This window comes from Macrobrachium rosenbergii, chromosome 4 (genome assembly GCF_040412425.1).
Source record: "Macrobrachium rosenbergii isolate ZJJX-2024 chromosome 4, ASM4041242v1, whole genome shotgun sequence".
In the NCBI taxonomy this organism is placed as follows: Eukaryota; Metazoa; Arthropoda; class Malacostraca; order Decapoda; family Palaemonidae; genus Macrobrachium; species Macrobrachium rosenbergii.
The window spans coordinates 22,022,213-22,043,461 of record NC_089744.1 but is presented as its reverse complement, the minus strand read 5'-3'; the positions used below and the strand labels follow the sequence as shown (position 1 = coordinate 22,043,461).

The 21,249-nt window shown below is 36.6% G+C and overlaps 1 protein-coding gene across 4 annotated transcripts in view; it reads right to left on the bottom strand.

Moving 5' to 3' along the window:
- Window positions 1-21,249, bottom strand: part of LOC136831231 (sulfhydryl oxidase 2-like) — a 99,169-nt gene that overhangs the window by 15,505 nt on the left and 62,415 nt on the right. For 2 of the 4 annotated variants that reach the window (XM_067091296.1, XM_067091277.1), the window contains exon 7: window positions 11,954-14,498. The exons of the other annotated variants lie outside the window; for them this stretch is intronic. In XM_067091296.1, the coding sequence (XP_066947397.1) occupies window positions 14,477-14,498 (22 nt within the window). In that variant the 3' untranslated portion in view covers window positions 11,954-14,476. Of the gene's footprint in view, window positions 1-11,953; window positions 14,499-21,249 lie in introns of those variants that run through there. 4 annotated transcript variants of the gene reach the window in all.

The following is a 21,249-nucleotide window of genomic DNA, read 5'->3' as shown; positions in this document are numbered from 1 at the left end:
TGGATGAATTGCCATGTCTTAGAGCCATTAGCCAGAGATATTTCATTGTTGTGGAATGTTTTGATAGGCCAGCTTAGATGCCAGAATATAATAGAATCTGGTAGTCTTTACTTCTTTGTGAGTGGTTAGCTTTTCGAGCTCTCAGAGTCACTGGTGATCAACCTGTTTACCATGTGACTAACAGTAAGCTCTAGGTGTTCTGGTCAGCCTTGGAGGACAGTTCCCAGCACCCTGGAACAGCCTGGACTCCTACACATCTTCCCTCACCTTTTGTCCCACCAGGTGATCAGCCATGTGTTGATCACTCTTGGCTTGGGGCTCAGATACCCAGTTAGTTCCTTGCCAAGTGATTTACCCATTCTGTTGGCTCTTGGCAGTTTTGGCCAGAGAAATTCCTTGAACCCCACTCTCCCATTCAGGGGAAATTAACCGTCTTTTGTGCTGAAACAATAGACTTCCTCTCAGTGGATCATGGACCTCCTGATCTACCTTTGTTGAATCAAGCTCCTCATAATTGTCGTGGTGAAAAGCTAGATGCCTTGAACTGAGCTTTCAGACTGAGAGCATAGATCTTTTGGTTATGGTTGAGCTGTCTGTGCTAGTAAGGAAATTTGATCAATCTTGCCCTCCAAGGACTTTGGCTTCTGGGAGATGGGACATGACTTGTCCTTCATAGCCTAAATATGGCCTCTAACTAAGACCTCACTTGCAGTACAGTAGCATCTCAACTTAACTAACACTTTGGAGTTTTCCTTTCTGATAAGTAACAAAGACCTTATATGGTATAATAGTGTGCACTTGAGTATTTTTAGATATACTGTATTACAGCTAACAGCAATTCCACTAGTTCCTAACCTAATCTATACTGTACACTTGACATTTCAGAGATTTGTTTAAAATGTATGACGCCTAAAATGGTAGCCTTGCAAAAAATAATGATACTAGTGTAGCTGATAAGTACTAAAGTTCATTAAGTTGAGGTGTTACTCTACTGTCGTTCCTTGGTGAAACATATTGGTGAGTACTGCATTGTGGCCCTCTTGTCTGGTGCTTGGAATGTTGGAATTGCTTTTGTGTGCTTTAATTCTTGAGGAATTGTCCTGACTGATGAGACGACAAAAAGCTTTTCTTTCCTCTCTCTGAGACCTTGCAAGAGGCTTCTATGGCTGGTGTGAGCTGTGTGTGCTATGAAAGCAGGACCCGACCTCTCATTTCGGCACCTCTTGCATGTACTAGTAAACACAAGAACACCTTTCTTTCTGGCCCTGTGATGTATCAAATGAGTGTATGACACTTCTGACAAGTAGACAGTCATGCAGTTCAGGTAAATCTCATGAAGTCAGGGAGCGTGGAACTGTTCCTGGCATTTCAGAGTAACTTTTCAGCAACACAGGTGGTGAGGGCAGGCATCTGGTGTATCAGACCAGCTTTATCTCATCCAAACTAAGGGGTATCAGACCACCTTTACCTCATACAAGTACCAACTAAGGGGCATCAGACTACCTTTACCTCATAAAAGTACTAACTAAAGGGTATCAGGCCACCTTTACCTCATACAAATACTAACTAAGGGGCATCCCAAACTCCTTTTTGTGGAACTGTAGTGATTGCAAGGCAGATTGTCCTTTTGGACAGAAAAACTTCTCACCCAAGGTAGTTGGAGAGCTTAAGGCTTGCATTAAATGGTACAGTGACTGGCTTCCCTCCATTCTTGCTCACTGTAGGGCAGCAGGTTTGCCTGAATACATACTGGAATAGGTGCTTACATACTGTAGGGAGCTACTCACTTGAGAAACCAGTGTGAGCTTTGAGGGGTAAGCTGTAATTCCTCTGCTCTTCCTTTTAACAAGTGGAGGCAGGGGGAAGGAGTTTCACTATACTCTGAACCTATCAGTCATATTGGTAAGATAGTTACCTTTCAACTTGGGCGATCCTTACAGGGGTAGCACGTGGTTCTCTGATCTTTTCCTTACTTGAGTGAGGCTTTAGACACCCTCACTCAGACCAAGGCCCTAATATTCCAGCATCCCTGTGCCAGACTGAGTAGGAAGTTGTTGGAATGATTGCTTTCCCGTACTCAACTTTTCTGGCTGGGATTGTGACATTTCTGGGTGGTTTTAGCTTACATTTAGACAGATGGTGACCTACCACTTAAGAGTTAGTTTCCAACATAAAAGGCAATTGTTTGTATTCCTTTAGGAACAAATAAATTTTTATATTGTATTTTTTCTGGGTACTGCAACAACTTACTTTCTCTCATTTCTTGTTAGTGTATTTCATTGCATTGTATGTATTGATGTGTATCTTTACTTTTCTTCCCCCAAAAAGTACAGTACCAAGAACTTACTTTAAAGCAATTTTTGATGATCTTACATGGGAGAATTTAATGCTGCAGTTTGGAAGCCACCATTGGCATCACTTGATCTATAGTAAATGTGTGAATTTTAAATATTCTTTTAAACTTCATTTTCCAATAACCTCAAGTAAGAAAAGCAAGAAAATTAATGGGAACAACTTCCATAACACTGCAGATGTAGCACATGATTTTTGAAGTTCAAATATGTGGATAATGCTCTTTAAATAAAAGGCCAAGGTTAAACAGCAAACTGTTTGTTGACAGGCAGCAGTTAATTACTAGCTTAGGGAAATTCATTTCAAAAAGTAAAAAAATCATGCATCACAGATCTTCATCAGTGACCAAGGGTACTTGGTGTACTAGTTCATTTCAAATCTTCAATCTCATTTCACTTAATATCAATGGTTCTCATGCTTGTTACATGCATCCCTGTGGATAGTATCTACTTAGGAAAGTTAGATGGCCTTATAAAAATTCTGTTGATAAACTTTTTCTATGAATATTGAAAACTTATCAACATTTGATCAGTTTTGAAAACTTAGGGTAGATACTCCAGATATATTTTCTGAAATATCTGCAACCTTATTCAGAATAAAAATTTTGTCTTTTTAATTACTGATGTTGCCAAATTCTGAAATGGTAATAATAAATACTGTACATCAAATGACAAGAGAAAAAAAATGATAATAATAATCAATTACAATAGAACTATATATTTCAATATCACAATCACAGTACATTGCAAATTTAAGTGGTTGAATACAAAACATACAGTAGTCATAACTATACAATTACATGGACGGTGAAAGAGCAACTTAAAAGCTATACATTCAAGGAATGCTTACACACCTCAATATACTAAACAGTATTATGAGTCTACTTTTTGGAATGTATTGTCCTTATTTTTTATAAACCCTTAAAACTTCACAATTATATCTTACAATTAGTGGTATAAAATCTCGCATAAACCTCTGAACAAAATATACAGTAAGTAAACAATAAACAATTACTAAATAGTTTATAAATACCCATTTTATTTCATACGAGAGAAATTTGTATTCTAAGCTTCACTTCAGCCCCAGTCTGAGAATCAGCCTTTATCAAAAATTATTTGAGACAATGTTTATAACTTTTTGGCACAAACTGCAATGGGAAAATCTTTAGAATTCAACACAGCTTTCAGTGTCAAAGCTATCACATAATGTGATTTAAGCCAAAATGAAAGCAACAAAGGAAACTGAAGTAAAAAACTACCATTGACATTTAAACATTCTCTAAGTAATGTAGTAGAAAGCGTAAAGTCTGAATACTTGTGAAAGCCATGCATGATGCATCATATGTGTCATATGTCCGGTTGGGTGTCTCAAATGATCAGGAAAAAATAACATATCTTTCCATGACAGCCACTACATTATTTTATGAAATAAAATAATTTATTTGATGTAAGATAAAAAAAAATACTGAAAGATAATGCAAATAATACGTTAGCATTGTTTCTATTAATGTAAATAGTGTGGCCCAAAGAAAATGTAAAAAACAAAATAGAAATGAGAATAAAAAATCTGACGAGTTCCCATGTGATAACTTAAAATAATGAACCACGTTAAGTAAGAGTAAATAGATTTTATTAAATAGAATGCCCTTACTGTATCATGCATTTTAACAACCTTCTATGACACTTACCTTTACAAGGCATTACGTAATTATATTAAATCTCCTTTGCTTTAAAAATCTAGTAACAAATAAAAATATTTATTGCACGTAGATTATACTTTTCTCAAATTAGTATGTAGTTTATCATTACTTTACTTTGCCATTCCCAGAGAATATGAATACCTTGAATACATCTAATGGTAGGTGTATAACAGCTACTTTCAATTCCCTTTTTCATGAGAAAATGAGTGGAGATATATTAGCAATACTTGTACTATGAATTTTTGCTTTCTAAAGATCACTCATCAGTACATAATATGTTATCTTAACTTGATTAATGAAGACCTGCATTCAAATTAATCTTGAATACTTAAACAATGTTGTTTCAGCTCTGGTAAAATTCCACTCGATTTTCCTGGGATAAATGTTACTTTGTAGCTGAAATTCTCAATTTGTGGCTCTTGGTATTGGTGGTAAGATTTTAACTTCAGTTATTCAGGTACGTCTCTCTCTCTCTCTCTTGTTATAAAACTTCTACACCCAGTCTTTGGTATGCTCTTCTACACCTCCATCAAGAGAGTGAATGCATGAGCCATTCTTAGCTGCTTCTCCTGCAGACACTTGGTGCAAGGGATCATTGCACTTTTCTTAGGCAAGATTATGATACTGGAATTCCTCTCGGTATAACTTTCCTCCATTCTTCTGTCTTGATGGATTTATATCATGCTCTCATAGTGAGAAGGCTGCAGTCTTTGGCAACTCTCTTTATTTTATATGCCTACCTCTGCTTTCAGAATTCCTGCGACAGATATCCACAGTACTGCACTTTTCTTCAGTTCTTCGCTGTCGCCAATATTCTACGTACTTTTCTTCAATTCCTTGCTGCTGCCAGTATTCTCTGCTTGCAAGGTGAGTAGGGTTCTTGCATACTGAAAGACTGGTAAGGTTTCTGTTCCAGATAATTCCACAAGAAATTTCCAGAAAAAATGGATAATTTCACAAGGAATTTCCAGAAAAAATGGGTCTTGTTTGCATCTTTTTTTCCTAATTGTTGAATTCTACATTTATCTTTCCTTATGGAAATTGCACAAGTTCAGCCTATCTGTAAGAAAGGTGACCACTAAAAATCTTTCAACTACTATCATACCGATTTAGTTTCTGTTGTCACTAAGGTATTTAAGATATTATTTAAACTCACTCCCTTAAACAATACAGCTCAACTCTCACCTTCTTGACCATAATTATTGGTTCTTGTTCACTGTGTTGGGTCATTTTTTTTCCTGTATGACTTCAGAGAAGAAATTACTATCAATCTGGACAAAAAAATCATGTGACCAAGTTTGTCGGCCAAAGATTGTGCTATGGCTGTACTCTGTTCTTGTGTAAACTTATTTTTAAATTTTACATTCAGCTACATTTCACCTGTTGATGCTGACTATAACATTTGCACTCTGTGCAGTCGCTAGTCAGGATTTATTTCACCTACAAAACTTTTTATTTCTCCCTCCTTTTTATCCGTGACCATCTCCAGTCAATCTTTTCTCATATTGATACTTCAGGTGATCTCTCAACCTTCCATATTTCTTAAATATTCATCTCTTACTAACTGTGATCTTGTGAATCTATATGAACTGGAGCCCATTAGTACTTAAACCAATCTAGGGCAGTTTCCACCATTTTTCATATCTCCTCTCTCATCGATTTCATTTGTTTTCCTCTACTTAACCATAATTGAAGCTTTCTCCTCTGAATATTTTGGATGTCCATGTTACTCCACACACTAATCTTAGAGAATTCACATAGTTCCAGTTGCTAAACCTACCTGTAAAAAGTCAGGTGTTCTATTTGTTCCTCCTCGGAATACAGTACATTACTTTTAAATTTGAGTGCTTCATCTTTTGTTTTCCTCATTGATAGTTAAGTCTGCAGAATTTCATACGAGCAATGATCCAGTTCTACAACCGATTCTTTTCTAAAGGTGCAATGTCATTCACTTTTCCATTAGGAGAAGAAGAGATATGTCTTTCAAGCAGCCTGTTACATCCATCAAGCTAATTTTTCTGTTTGCTCTGGAAATCTGTAATCCATTGATTGTAGTCTAATTGGCTTTTTTCCATCTATTCTTCCTGCTTACTTGTTCCCTGACTAATTACCTTCCGTCGCTTGTCATACAGGTCTATTGTTTCTTTTATGGTTAAGCTCTACCCATCCTCCATTCCTTCTCTTTCCTTTTTTCGGACCCAAGTTAAAAGGGCTTTTAACTTCCAGCCTCGCTTGCCATTGCACTTGAGAAACAATATACTCTTTAAGTATTGGTGCCACTGTGTTTAATACAAGCCTCTACATATATTATGGGTAAGAATTAACCCATGAATATGAACTTGGCATTAGCCAAAAAGTTAGTCACTGCAAATACACAAAAGTGTTGTTTGACAAGTCTGTATGCAGTCCATTGGTTACACTGGCCAACAATACAACACAAAACTGATGTCTATAATTTCAAATGCATTCCTGAATAATGTAAGCTTTGGCTCAGATCATTTCTAGTCTTTGTGACATGCTATTATTGCAAACTAGAGTAGCAAAGAATCATATCTCATTTTCACTCTGTAAGATGTTTTTCCATTTACACATCTATAAGATGTTCTTCCATTTAAACAACTCAAAATTCTCTTGAAAATTGGTCTTCTGTAATGTCTAATATTCTTTGTACTCAGTACATCTCTACTGTTGAAGTCTTCCAGTTTGAAACACTGCAGCATTACAGCTCTGAGTTTTATTCCATCTTAAAATGTTAAAATGTTTCCAAATATCATTTCATGAAACACTGTCAAGTACCTTTAAAGGGTGAAATTCTTCAGTCAAGAATAACCACGGTAGGAAACGATGAATGTACTGAGAACAGTAAAGCCAAGAGCTAGCCTAATTAAAAGACAGATTGCTCGATGACTGTTATGTTGTTTGCTTCATATGAATTTTAAAATTCATTATCTAACTTCATTTCAGACACCCGGAGCTAAGGTGAGAAATCTTTTACTGTGTACATCTTACAATATTCTAATCATCTTCCAGTAATTATTAAACAAATGATCACTTTAGCTAGAGTTATACAATAATTTAAATTAAAGGAACATGTGGTCTGTCAAGTAAAACAGTGAGTGGAAAATATTCATGAAATGATCTTACCAATATGTAATACTCTCCTCAAAACAAAAGACAAATTCTAAAAACTTTGTTTGCACTTGAATACATACATCTACTACTATGTCATGATGTCGGTATACTATCCCTGACCTGAAAAACTTCCCTATTCATAAAGTTTTCCTAGAAGCCGGATGCTGAGGATGCTGATGTCCAACTTGTGTGAGAACATACTAAATGAATTTATCTTTGATGAAAGGGTCCGTAATTGGCAAATGAGGTTGACCTCCTAGATATAAAGGTCTTGATTTTCTGTGTAAGTACAAGAAACAAACTGGTTTTATGCAAGTAATAACCTACTGTATTAGATGATCATTACTGAACCATTATTTACAGAGTAAAGTATACTGAGATTTAAACACTTGTCAGTGCTAGTAAACTTAAAATAGTGATGGCTCAAGTTCAGTACTATATAAATCATAGATTTGAGATTACAGCACTTCATGACACCTTTTATAACCAGGGAGGTACTTACATGTTGCAACATTACTTTGATTACCAGAAATAAACTTGCAAAAAAGCAAAACAAAAAATAAATAAGCAAAATAAACAAAACAACCCCACCACCATCGCTGACAAGCGATATACTACCTAAAAGAAGGGAATTTTGTACTTTCTATTGTAGAAACAGTTATAGTATTCACAAGATTGTCAGGTCAACTTGAAATTTCAAGCAATTCATTGAAAACAAAATCTATAAAAAGTGAAAATTTCTATAAAATGAGAATCGAATTTCAAACTTCCTTAAAAAAAAAAGAAAGCAGTGGACCCATGTTATGTGTAAAAGAATCTTTGCTGGTGGTAAACGTTCTCACAACAAGTTTTACAAATAGGATAGCGGCCAATAATACTAAACCATTGTTAAAAAAAAATGGGTTCTTGCAAGAAATAATGTTCATGGAATGCTATATTAAAGGCCATACCTATAGCTACTGCATATTTACAAGCTCTAAAAGGTGACAAACCTTTGTGCTTAAGCTTATACAAAGAACAAGAATAATTATATACCTGGCCTATACAGTACTTCATACAATATACATGACTTGTTATTAGCCTTTATGTATTGGGTAAACTGCAAATCATACCTCTCAGCCAGGTGAATTCTAATTCTTCCTTAACAATAATTTTTAACATCACAAAGGATAAGACATGACAAATCAGTTCTGTAATCTACTTATAAAATTAAGTGTTGATGGTTTCGTAGTTTCCTCACATATACAGTGCATTACAGGATTTGTAATTTCTGTACTGCAATACCTTAGAAGCAACACTAAAAAATATTTCAAATACTCGTACAGCAAGTACGAATCTATTAAACATACAGTATACTGTATAAGCCCATTAAATGATGAAAAAATTTATTTTTAAATACAAACCCATCACAGTACTGTAATTGTAATTGGCCCTTTTGTTCAGCACAAAATTGTCCAAGAGTTTCAGCTCCTCTTAAAGAAAAATAATGGCAGTATTGCACGTGTGGACGGATCCAGGGGTCTAATACAACTAAGAGAATCAGTATTCATGAAGTTAGATCCATGAAATGTGAGTAATGGTAGGGGTGGGAGGTAGAAATTAATATTATTGTAATAGGTTTATAATAAAAAAAAATTTGTAAAAAACATTGTTTGTTTTAAACCCATTTTAAATTTAAAACATTGTTTGTTTTATAACCCATTTTAAAATCAGCCCAACTCTCATTTGATGTGGAAAGTACTGACCTACTAAAACCCCCAGAATGGCTAATTGAGACCTTTATAACCCACCTAACTCTCCTTAAACAACATAATTCGAGTCTTTCAAAGACGCAGGAAGCCGTTTTCCAGCAGAAACCTTGTTATGCAAGTCTAGAAGGCTCGTAATTCGTTTACTCTTGAGTTAGCTTGTTAACTTCTGTATCAATCTTGTCAGGGGATTCTAAGTTGGCAGATTCATACTGCCACAGTATACTCTAGAGTGCAATTAATGTAGCAGGTCTGTACTTATCCATTAGATGTAACATAAAGGTGATTAAGTCTGGAGAGTATGTGGGAGAGAATGCCATATACTGAGTAAGAAAGGATGGTTAACCCTTTGTGAGCAGGCTTCATCAAATGATGACTACTTGTAGCTTTACGGCAAATTCTGGGTATCGTCCCCTAACGATCAACATTTCGCGCCATACAATTTGAATGAATGTTGTTGGAAAAGTGTTCAGATTACTTCCATGGACAATAAATGACTCGTGGCAACTCTTACAGCAACTAAAGTAGCTAATTAGTACAGGAGAGAGAGAGATCAGTTTGCCTTGAGATGTCAAGGGAATGTTGTCCACCATACGTCACCCAAGGATGTGTCATGAATATTTTACAATAAATATACTCAGAATTTATTACTGATATTAGATCTTATGTTATGATATTGTGAGAGCTGCAATTAAAATTTTGCCAAAAATATAAATGTTATAACTTGGTAAAATAAGCATATTTTTTATGACTGTCTTGGTAAAGAGATCCCATACAGGGTTGGAAATGTTCACTTTCAATGGTCCATGGAAGGTAAGGAAATTTTTTTATAATTTTTTTTCTCATACCATATGCATATCTTCCTCTTTCCACTGATGTTTTTTCTTTTAAATTGGCCATCCTTAAGTTTAGCCCGGTCTAGGGGTATGCTTAATATATATTTTAGGCCGGACTGTGAGGGTTGTGATGAAGATCTTGAATTTATAGATAGAAATGTCCCTCAAAAAAAGGGTCCATCTGTCCCACTGCTAACATGTGCCAGTTGTGAGTCTTGTGTCAATATCAAGATTAAAGTTTGTACATGAAAATAAGTGAACTTGGAAAAGAATAAACTACTCTTGAAGCAAAAGATCACAATAATGAATACCTGAGGACTTCACAAGAGCAGTGATCATGCTATAAGGACACAAATAATGACTCCTATAGTAGCCTGAGACCCTGGGATCCATCCACACATACACAGTACTTGTGTGCATCATTATAATGGAGGGATTTTTAAGAAAAAATATTTCCATACTGTAGTTACTGATATTTATATCATACATCTTCAAAGTAATTTGTGTTTTTCTTAAGTTTATAACCACAGCTTTTTATGTAGTAGTATTCCTCAGTGCGAGCTAGAATTAGTATTTGAAACTTGGTAAGAAGGTAGTTAACAACTGGTAAGTGGGTGATTGGGAGAACCCCTTAATCATCTTTTATCAGTCACACTCTATGGCATCAAGAACTATGTGGAGTGGCTGAGGTGGGATTATGATAAAAAGCTCTGGTTCGTATACCTAGGAGAAATTCAAGCTACTGTACAGTACTTGAAAAATCTGCGATTTATTCCTCTGGGAATACAAACTATTGCCATTCAAGTGGGGGACTAACTCCTTAGATTGGAGGATAATTTCTCAACTTACTGGCAGGTTGAATATCCACCCAGAATTGCCATGCTCCTGGTCATGATTGTGAGTAGCAAGGCAATGACTTTGTAACCTACTGCAGTATCTGGTGTAGGGATGCATGACTGAAGGGCCCAAAGCTAGAATGAGATTCATCTAAACTCTCACTCTGGGAAACCTACAGAGAACCAACTGCTGCCCTAAAGATAAGATTCAGATAATAGCTTTTATCAATCTCTTCACATACAAAAGGGAGAGCATTGGGAGTCACACCCTATTAGCCAAAGCTCTAAAAAATTCTCGAAGGGAGGGGATCAAGAGATTCTCGAGTCTCTTGTCAGAAATTGACAGGCTCTGAATTTGCCATGAACTCATGAACAAGAATAAGGGGAATCCCAACCTTCCAAGAGGCAGATAAGATGCAAACGGCCATGCAACTTGTCAACATAGCACAATTTGGGGGGGGGATCTTGATTTGAGGCCTCACCAGTGTGCTCTTTGCTACCTCCCACTCCAGTGGCTAAAGCTAATGAAGTGGGCAAGACTGTTGAAAGGTCTCATGAGCTTGGACAACTATACCTCAGTAAAAGTAAGAACAAGGGAAGATTCCCAGACAGTTCTTGTGTCTTGGAAGTAAACAAGATGCTGCTGCTTAGCAATACGTTCAGAGAACCCATGTTAACCTCACTTACAGCAGTGTCCCACACAAAATTGAGTGAATGTCATCACCAACCCCCCAAAAATGAAAGCCTTTATTCAAAGTCTTATAGAACTACTTCACATAGAAGAAGGAAGATTCTGACATGGAAGAAGCTACTCGCATTTCTTCAACTTGCCCCCTCAATTAATTTCAACTCTCCTCAGCTACAAATTCCCACCTGTCCCCATACATAACCTAGCAAAAACATCAAACTGACAAACATCTGGAATGATTTTGTGGCACACCAAAGGGATAATTATAAGTAATGGGTTTGTTGTGAAACAAGTTTTTTTTATATTTTTTTATAACTAGAAAAATACTAATTCCTCTATAAAGTCTCATACATTTTTTCAGGACAATTTTGATGTAATCTTACTTGACACACTGAACCAAGAGAACAGTAAAAAAAATATATGTAGTAACATCATAGGTGAAATGAAAAAGAGATGTCTGGACCGTCAAGTAAATAAAAGCATCTCTACTATAGTGAACCACACAAATTTACGAGTGCATAATCACACACATCTGTGCACAGCAGACTTGGGCCCTCACAATGAATATGATGAGATTTTGAAAAAGGTTTCACACGTGGAAGATGAGAATGAAGTAGCTGAGAGATGTGATGCTCAGGTGCAAGGATACATATCAGTGAAAGTGGCAGGATGCTGACCACTAGAAATTCTCACAAGGTGAAAAAGAAAAGGCATAGATGAAGATCTGGATTCACACAGAAAGTGAAAAAAGTAGGTGACAATATAAAGCACATCTAGCAAGAACTGGATGTAAAAAAGTGAATGGTAAATAATTAGGAAGCTGAATTTTCATGATAGACAATGACAGAAAATGACCAGGATTCCTTGACAAGTACCAGGGTGACCTTATGGTCCCAGTGGTGTGAATTAATAACTGATGTCTAAGTTATCTTCCGTATTATATAACTTGTGAGGAGGCAAAAAATCTTCTTGTGCAACATGAGGAGGCTGGCAGTTTCAAAGGGAATACTGTTATCATAATTAGTTTAACCAGGCCAATGAGCTACAAGTACAATTCTCATAAGGTTGGCTTAAAGGAATAGGTACAGTATTAAAAGTATATCTTTTGGAAATGAACTGCATTAAATTTTCAAGAAATCAAATTCTTATTTCTATGGAAAGGCTGGTGGAACAAGCATCACACAACACTTCCAATAGCCCAAATGTGGCGGAGGCAGAAAAATGAATGTTATGCATAAAGTGTGTGGGTCTTATTACTAGAAATGTGGCCAAAGTTGTTACAGGGTTAATGCCCTATCCCAGTCCTCAAACTCAGCTTAAAAGTTTCATCTGAACACTGTTTCCAAAACTCAGAATGTGGTCATCTCATAGGGATGAAGTTTTTGAATGAAGCCTTCCCTAGATACTGAACAGAATGTGACTATACATTATACATTTTAAAAAATCATTAATTTCATACAAGAGCATTAATGCTTACTAAACAGATGCTGTCATAGTAAAACTAACTACACATGAATTTTAAAAGCTTTACAAATATATAAAAAATGTGCATTATATTTTCAAGTCTACCTTATCCCTATCTCTCTCCAAATCATCTTCTATTTTATCAGAGTGGACAAAAGAGAGCCTTGCTGAAACGTAGAACAGGACCTGGCAGTCTGGCACAAGCAACATACTGGTTGCTTGAATACTGTACTGTATTACTATTTTACTGACATCCTTCCCAAGGGATATTCTGAATTGATGACTCGCCTATATAACCATCTGGTTGAGAAGAAAATATCTTCTTATCAGTACAAGTGATGTCAATTAGTAAAAAAACATTTAAAATTTTGGCAGAAATGAAAATAGTTTATTTTGATGATAATTCAAAACTTCCCGAGGGAGCTTCACATTCCAGTTAAATATTTCATGGAAGATGAGAAGAAAGGTTTTACTACCTGCTTACTAAGCACAACTTGCATAAAGTATGAGAGAGAAAGAGAGAGAAAAAAAAGCATCTGCCTCCATTATTTTGCAAACAAATTTCACACTGATGTCATGTTATGTGAGTCCTTTACATGTTATGAAAATAGAGCAGAATTTATTGTAACCACTGTAACTAAAAATATTTGAAAATACTCCTAGCAAAATACTGTAATGATAACTAATATTGCAGTAGTTTTTTTTTTTAATTTGCCAATAATATTTACCAAACTCATAGGTCCTCATATATAAATGTTGATTTAGAAAACTGGGTCTTAAGGAGAGACCTCAAACACCTTAACACCTGGTTTTTCAACACAAAACTTGTACTTGTACCTCCCTATAATCAGACATTTTTTTTTTTTGACAATTCATCTTTGCAAAAAAGAAATTTTCAACTTCTCACTTTGAACAGTAGACACAAGCAGCACTTGTATTTGTGGCAAGGGTGAACCCAACGTTCCATTACCAACAGTGACTCCTATCACCAAGGTGTTTAGACAGCTTATTTGAAAAGTTAATTGAGAAGAAAACAGGTAATGCCCCAGTAAAGTCAATGAAGAGATTTGGGATGGAAGAAAACGTGGTACAAAAGTAAATATTTGAATGTAGGTGGAGATAGGATATATTAAGTATAAATAAAATTATAAAGGCTATAACAACAGAACTATCATTAACTAACAAAAACTACATATAACACAAGAAGTAATAGTGTAAAAAGTACACCTCTGAAAATGTCAACTTTGGAGTATCAGAAAATGATGGTTTATGCAATATGAAAAAAGTTATAGCTTTTATTATTTCAAGAACCTGAAGGCTCAGGATTAGACCTTAGAATACTTGACAGTTCAAAAAGCTAAGGCTCAGCATTATATCTTAGAATACCAGACAATTCAAAAAGCTAATGATGAATTTGATTTAAACTTGCATTCTCTCTGGAGAGAACTGCCAACTAAGTAACTTGTGCTTTGCTCAACATAGAAGTACATAAAAGGTAATTTTAATTACTCTTAAGCACTAGCTGCACTCGGTATTCTTTTAATCTTCCCTTTAGTCTCTTCCCATTCAGCAGCACAACCCTCTATGTTGCCCCAACTTTCACCTGATAAGTCCCGTGGGCCAACCCTATATAATTCTGTAAATGTGACTGTGTGGTCTGGTTAAACTGTTGTACAATAACAATATACAGTTGCACTTCAGTCTTCACAATATCAAGCTGATCAAGGAACTGGGAACAGCTCACTGGAATAAATGAATGAATTAAATTAATGGGGATTTAAGTACAAAATTTCTCTATACATGATGTTTTGTTCTCTTTCATTTGAAATATGAGAATACAGGTATCAATGAATGCAATGTGGCACCTAATTTCAAAATAAAGGCTACATATGACATCACCCACCCCTTTATTCATTTACTTTCCCTTCTTGAATTCTTAAACTAAAAAGCACAGGTATAAACACACAAATTTTATATACTGTAGAATTGTTCCTCTAAATATGAGGAAGAGAGCTTGCTGACCCCGGTAGACGGGCCACTGGGCTAGAACAAGCGGCCCAGGAAGGCGGGCCACTGGGGCTGGTACCAGTACACCAGGGGTCCAAAGAACTCCGGGTAGCGATTGCACCTGTGTGGCCAGCAATAGGAGCAGCAGTACCACGGCACCGCTAGCGAGAAACCATGGATAGTACCAACAGCCTGGGTAGGTGGTCTGCCAGTACCAGCACACCAGGGTCCTAAGAACCCCGGGTAGTGGTTGCACCCATGTGCTCGGCAACAGGAGTGGCTGTACTGATGGCATGGGTAGGAAACCTACTGGGGCCGGTACTGGTACACCAGAGGTCCAAAGAACCCTGGGTAGCGGTTGCACCCACGCGCTCAGTGATGGGAGCAGCAATACTGAAGGCCTGGGTAGGAAGCCTACTGGGGCTGGTGACAGTACCAAAGGGATTATTCCCAAAGCTACTACAAACTACAGTAGTGGTATCAGTAAAATGTATACTGTATATAAGTAATAAACACAAAAAAAAGTAATCTTTTCTTCATATTAAAATTCGTTAAAACCATGAGTAAGATAGTGTATTCCACAGTCCCACTCTTATAGTACTGTATATAAAAAACTTAGTTCTCCATCTGATGTATTGTCTACAATTGTTTCTTAGTTTTCATTTATGATATTTACATATGAACAGGAGCATAATTTATTTTAGTAAACAAGTTGATACACCTATGATTTCATTTAAAATACTCTGTATCAATGCTAACACAGAAAAAGACGAGATCATAAGCTATGCAAGCACAGGTGTTCCGTAGATACAATACATTCATGTAAACTGGGACATATTTTGGACTAAGTAATCAAGGTCCCTGGACCTTGAATGTAATCACTCAGCAGACTTGTATTTACTATACTGCACAAAAAGGATTTTGACAAAGGAAAAATCTATTTCTGTCACTCGGTGAAATAATCCATTCAGCCCTTATTTCTAGGTAATTCCGTTGCTAGATACCAGAGAAAAGCTAAATGTAAAGCTGGGGTTACTACCCCAGAGCGACTCAAGAAATGGAGTCGTATATGGTAAAGGGTGAGATTGTCACAATCACGGGACCCTGCCCTATAAAGATTCCCAATGTCAAAAGTCCCAACGAGAGAGGTGCTGATACAAGCCCATGCACTACTCGCGGGTTGTACACAAGGCAATACTAGTCGCATTCCATGTTAGCACTCACCCCACTAGAATGATGTTTACCATGGGAGGGAGAGAATGAAAAACAGGGGTGGGTCACTGGGTGACACGGGCCCCTCCCCAGAAATAGATTTTTCCTTTGTCAAAATCGTTTTTCTGGATCGGGGTCCCGTGTCAGCCGGTGAAATAATAACAGAGAAATAAATATCATTCTTATGCTATTAAAGATTTTAAATAGAGACGTTGAAAACTAGGGAGAATTCCACCTGAACATTAGTAAGGTCCCCGAAATTCATGTAATGAAAATAATGTAAGTGGCCACTGCTCTAAGATCATGAGCTTGGAATTGAACCTGAATAGGCTTGTATTAAGAAAATACTTGCTGCCATTGTGTCTGCTATCAGGGAGCAAGTATTTTCTTAATACAAGCCTATTCAGGTTCAATTTCAAGCTCATGATCTTAGAGCAGTGGCCACTTACATTATTTTCATTACATGAATTTCGGGGACCTTACTAATGTTCAGGGTAGAATTCGCCCCTAGTTTTCAACGTCTCTATTTAAAATCTTTAATAGCATAAGAATGATATTTATTTCTCTGTTATTATTTCACCGGCTGACACGGACGATCCAGAAAAACGATTTTGACAAAGGAAAAATCTATTTCTGGGAGGGGCCCGTGTCACCCAGTGACCCACCCCCTGTTTTTCATTCTCTCCTCCCATGGTAAACATCATTCTAGTGGGGTGAGTGCTAACATGGAATGCGACTAGTATTGCCTTGTGTGTAAACCCGCGAGTAGTGCATGGGCTTGTACCGCACCTCTCTCGTTGGGACTTTTGACATTGGGAATCTTTATAGGGCAGGGTCCCGTGATTGTGACAATCTCACCCTTTACCATACGACTCCATTTCTTGAGCTCGCTCTGGGGGTAGTAACCCCAGCTTTACATTTAGCTTTTCTCTGGTATCTAGCATCGGAATTACCTTAATGGCATTAAAATCCATAACATGGTGAGAGAGATATCCCAGTAGACTCATTCCACCCCTTGGAACTTGGCTTCAACTCTGGCATCATTATCAGCTGGGTATGCCAGAGTCAACATATGTTCTTGAGCAAAAGGGCTATCTTGCCAAAGTACTGTACATGCCATTCTTCAGCTTGAGACTAAATTTTAAAAGATCTTAAGGAACTGTGTAGAACACGTCAAGAGATGAGCTAACATGGTAATGCCAATAAGAATGGCATCAAACTCACTGAGACAGTTGGGGATTTTGGCCTGGGCTACATGTAAGAATGTAAAATCCCATAAGGCAAAGAACCCACCTAAACCTATATTTACCAAGATCCCTGCCCCCAATTACCACCTGGCAAAGTTGGCACATATCCTGACACTGTTCATCCTTTAGCTATAACATTGCTTCCTCATACAATTCCTTAAACCTGTCAAAACAACAACTTTGGTGTTATGCCTTCCCTTGATGTCGAGTCCCTGTTCACAAATGTGCATATCCACAGAACCACTAAGCAAATCAAGGTGCACCTCTAACCATCATCACCCAGAAGAAGATGCTTAAGACTTCTTGGCATCTGAATACAGTAAAAGAGGTCTCTTTGGATGACCCATGGGCAAGATGTACCAGCAGACAGACAGACGTTGCCAACAGCCTTGTGTGCTCTTTTTAAACATCTTTATGAGGTGCATTAAAGAAGTCTTCTGGGAGAGGGACACCCCTTTCATCTATTGTTGTTATGTTGTCACCTTTTTAAAGACTGCAAATGAAGACACACTCCAAAGCCTCCAGGATTACTTTTGAAGCCAAGTATGGTCTGTGCTTCATGAAAGACAGGAGTCACAATGATCAAGTTTCCTCCCGTGACATCCTCCTAAGTCACCATGATGGCAACACAATATATGTCTGATGTATGTGAAGACCATCAACTCAGGGCACTGCCTCAACTGTGCCACTGAGTGTCACACGTGAATCTGTCACTCGTGCATAATGTATACTCTTCCACTGCTACCACAGAGAACTTAAGCAGTTTTCCCAACAACTTGTGGTTAATGGATTCTCAACTAGCACTTTCGAGGTCACTGAGAGCTGAGAGGGTTGTAGATCAATGGGTAGGAGCAACAATGACCCTAAAAAGACTACAAGGTTACTTTATTACCGTAACAAAATAAGGATGTATGAGCCATAAAAACAAATTATCAATGGCTATGACTGTCAGGCTGGCATGAGGCAAGTAGAAAATTTGGTGTATAGTATCACTCCAAAATAAATTTCATCTCCTTCTCAAGAACAACACTGCTCATCATCCACCTGAGCTCCAAAGGATAAAGCAATGTACAAACAAATCTGTCATTGAGAGGAATGAGGACCCAAAAACATCATGCATTGGTATAAAAGGGCTCACCAACTGAGAAGACTTGCCAGCCACCTTCAGGGTGATGCCATCAAGAGATAATCATGATAAGCAGCATCTGTTTCATCCTTGAAGCCATATATATTAAAGATATGAAACCATCCAGTAACTTGGAGTATGAAAAGTTATTCGCCTTTCTCACTTTGAAATAACTTAGCCACCAAGACAAAAATATGCCTCTATCCTGGTAACGAACAATATTGGCCATGAAACTTTGAGTTGCAAGCAACAGCTCAAGCTGTCCCAACTTTAAAACATCTCATACATATGTTTTTTATCAGCGTAGAGTAAAGGAGTTCCTCATTAAATCTCAGCTGAACTGTTTCCAATGAAGGAAAATTATGCTTGCTTCACAGAAAATCAACTAGTATTATCTGTGTTTTGTTACTAAATGGTTTGATCTTCCCTACAACTAGACTCATTAAATAACAGGTAGACCATGACCTATAATAGGTGAAGAGCTAAGTACCCATGGAAAGACCTTTGCAGCACTGAATTGCCTTCTCCCATTTCATGTGGATGATGTCAAAAACAAATAACACTAAATTACTCCTGATGCAATGCACAACTAGCGGAAGTATTTTTGAGGACGGTACAAATACCATTATTCACACCATTAAAACACCTGTTTTGATTGTTGTTTGCCTCACTCCTCTGAAAGCTTATCTGGAAACTGGTTGCAATCCTTGATTTAACAAGAAAATCAAGATAAAGACACTACTGCTAACCATGTACTTTAAGTATTTTGGATCAACAACGTTTTAAAATTGCAAACACTGGCAAGAAATGTTTAGGATTAACTTTGAAACATTCCTGGAATGGTAAAAATGGTAATATGACACAGGGCACACCTTCGAAAGTGAAGCAGTCATTGGATATGGACAGCGAAAGTAAGGTAAATGTATGAATTCAGTTAAAAATGGTTTTACCTCAAACATCTTTGGATAATCAAAGGTCAAGCAGTAAAACTTCCAGCTCCTAACTGCAATGCAAGAATGAAGACTTGAGAAAATCAATAGATAATGCATACACAAATGAAGCTTACTTAATTAAAGTAATCTTCAGCTAACTACACTAACAGTAGTACTTTGTGCAGAGACTTGAGTGCTGTACACTAAACTGACACTGGACACCAACCACCCTCCCTCCATGAGCTAAAATTCATACAACTACAATAGCTTAAAGCTATAAACTAGAAATATGGTCTATTGCATGTCTCTGCCCCAATATCATCACTACAGTATTCATTCTCGTCTGTCTACAGATGAAAAGATTGCCTTAAAAAAATCATATATAATGCAAAACAAAAAGAGTGATATTTGGTAGAATTTGCTTATCAAATGGCCATCTGTCATTAATAGCTAACTGATTAAATGTAGAAGACCTCTAAAATTGAAAATAAAGTCACTAAAAATAACCATAAAACCCTCAATTCATGGATTACAAAAGAAATTCTCCAGCTTCTCTGCAGTTTATCTCTGAAACTAAACTTTACTTATCATGATCAGATTCATTTTTGTTACTATAAGTTTTCTATAGCTATAGTTAATAAATTAAAAAGTTCTAAAATAAACAAGTAATCTATTCATTGCCCACAAGGTTACTTGCTGCTAGGCTTAACTCAAATATACCATACACTGGTCCTTAAGTAGCAATGCTTAAGTATTTTAATTAATAAGATAACTTAATCTTGACTATTGTCTACCCCACAGGTTACCCTTAAACACCTAAAGCAATATCTCACTTATAACTTTCACTAGATTGCTTTCTCATCTCCTATGGTGTGTTTACAAATCATGCCATAACTTGAAACATTTAACTTCAAAACATATTCACAGTTACACAATATTAGCATTCATTTAGCCTTAACTGACATTTCACATGGATTATATTACACGTCAACTCAAGATATGAGCAATCACTGATAAATAACCAGCACATTAATAATAATCGTAATATCACATAAACAAGACAGTATATGACATTAAAGCCTCAATATACATAATCCTTAATCACTGCAATAAGAATGGTCACATCTGAATGTGATTTATTATCATTAATAGTTTAACTAGACTGCTGAGTTAGCATTCACAAGTCTCTTAAGACTGACCCAAAGGGTTTGTTCTTAATTTTATATCAATCTTATTTAATATATTGCAACTCCTCAAAAACTTGATAATTAGATACGTAAATTGAAAACGATTCTGAAAAAATGTTTTAAAGGATTTGTTTATAATAACAGATATTCAATACTGTACTGTACATTGTTGGTTGAAAGATGGGTCCTCATTCAAGCGTTGTAGTACATTCTCTGAACTAAAGGACTAGGTCCTGTGGATTAGTCATCATATACCCAAGTTTCAGGCCAGAGGCACTAATTTGAAGATGGGATGATGAACACTAATCCAACAATTAGTATAACCTGTATTCAAAGATATCTTTATTGATTGTTCCCTTTCCAATAAAGAAATGTATATCAAGAACTGTACCAGGAACAAATTCTTGGAGGAGACTTTGTCAGAATCTTCAACATTTTCAGTTTATTCAATTATCAAGTCTTTAAGGAGTTAAAATATGTAAGATCTAATACAGTCATTAACGACAAGTCCTTTTGACCTGTCCTATGAAAGTTAAGAGTTTTAACTTGGTCATCTGGTTTAACTGTTTTCATCTGTTCCTGTCAGATGATGGGTTTTCAAAGAGAACAAATTACTGACAGGAATGGCATATTTGATCTAGCCATGGCAATTGCAGCTTTGGCTGCAATTTTTCTTTTATGATATCTATAATTGCAGGGACCTAACATATTTCAACACTCACACAAACCTCATGTAATTTGTGGAATAAAAACTTAATCATTTGATCAAAGATATTTTTCGTA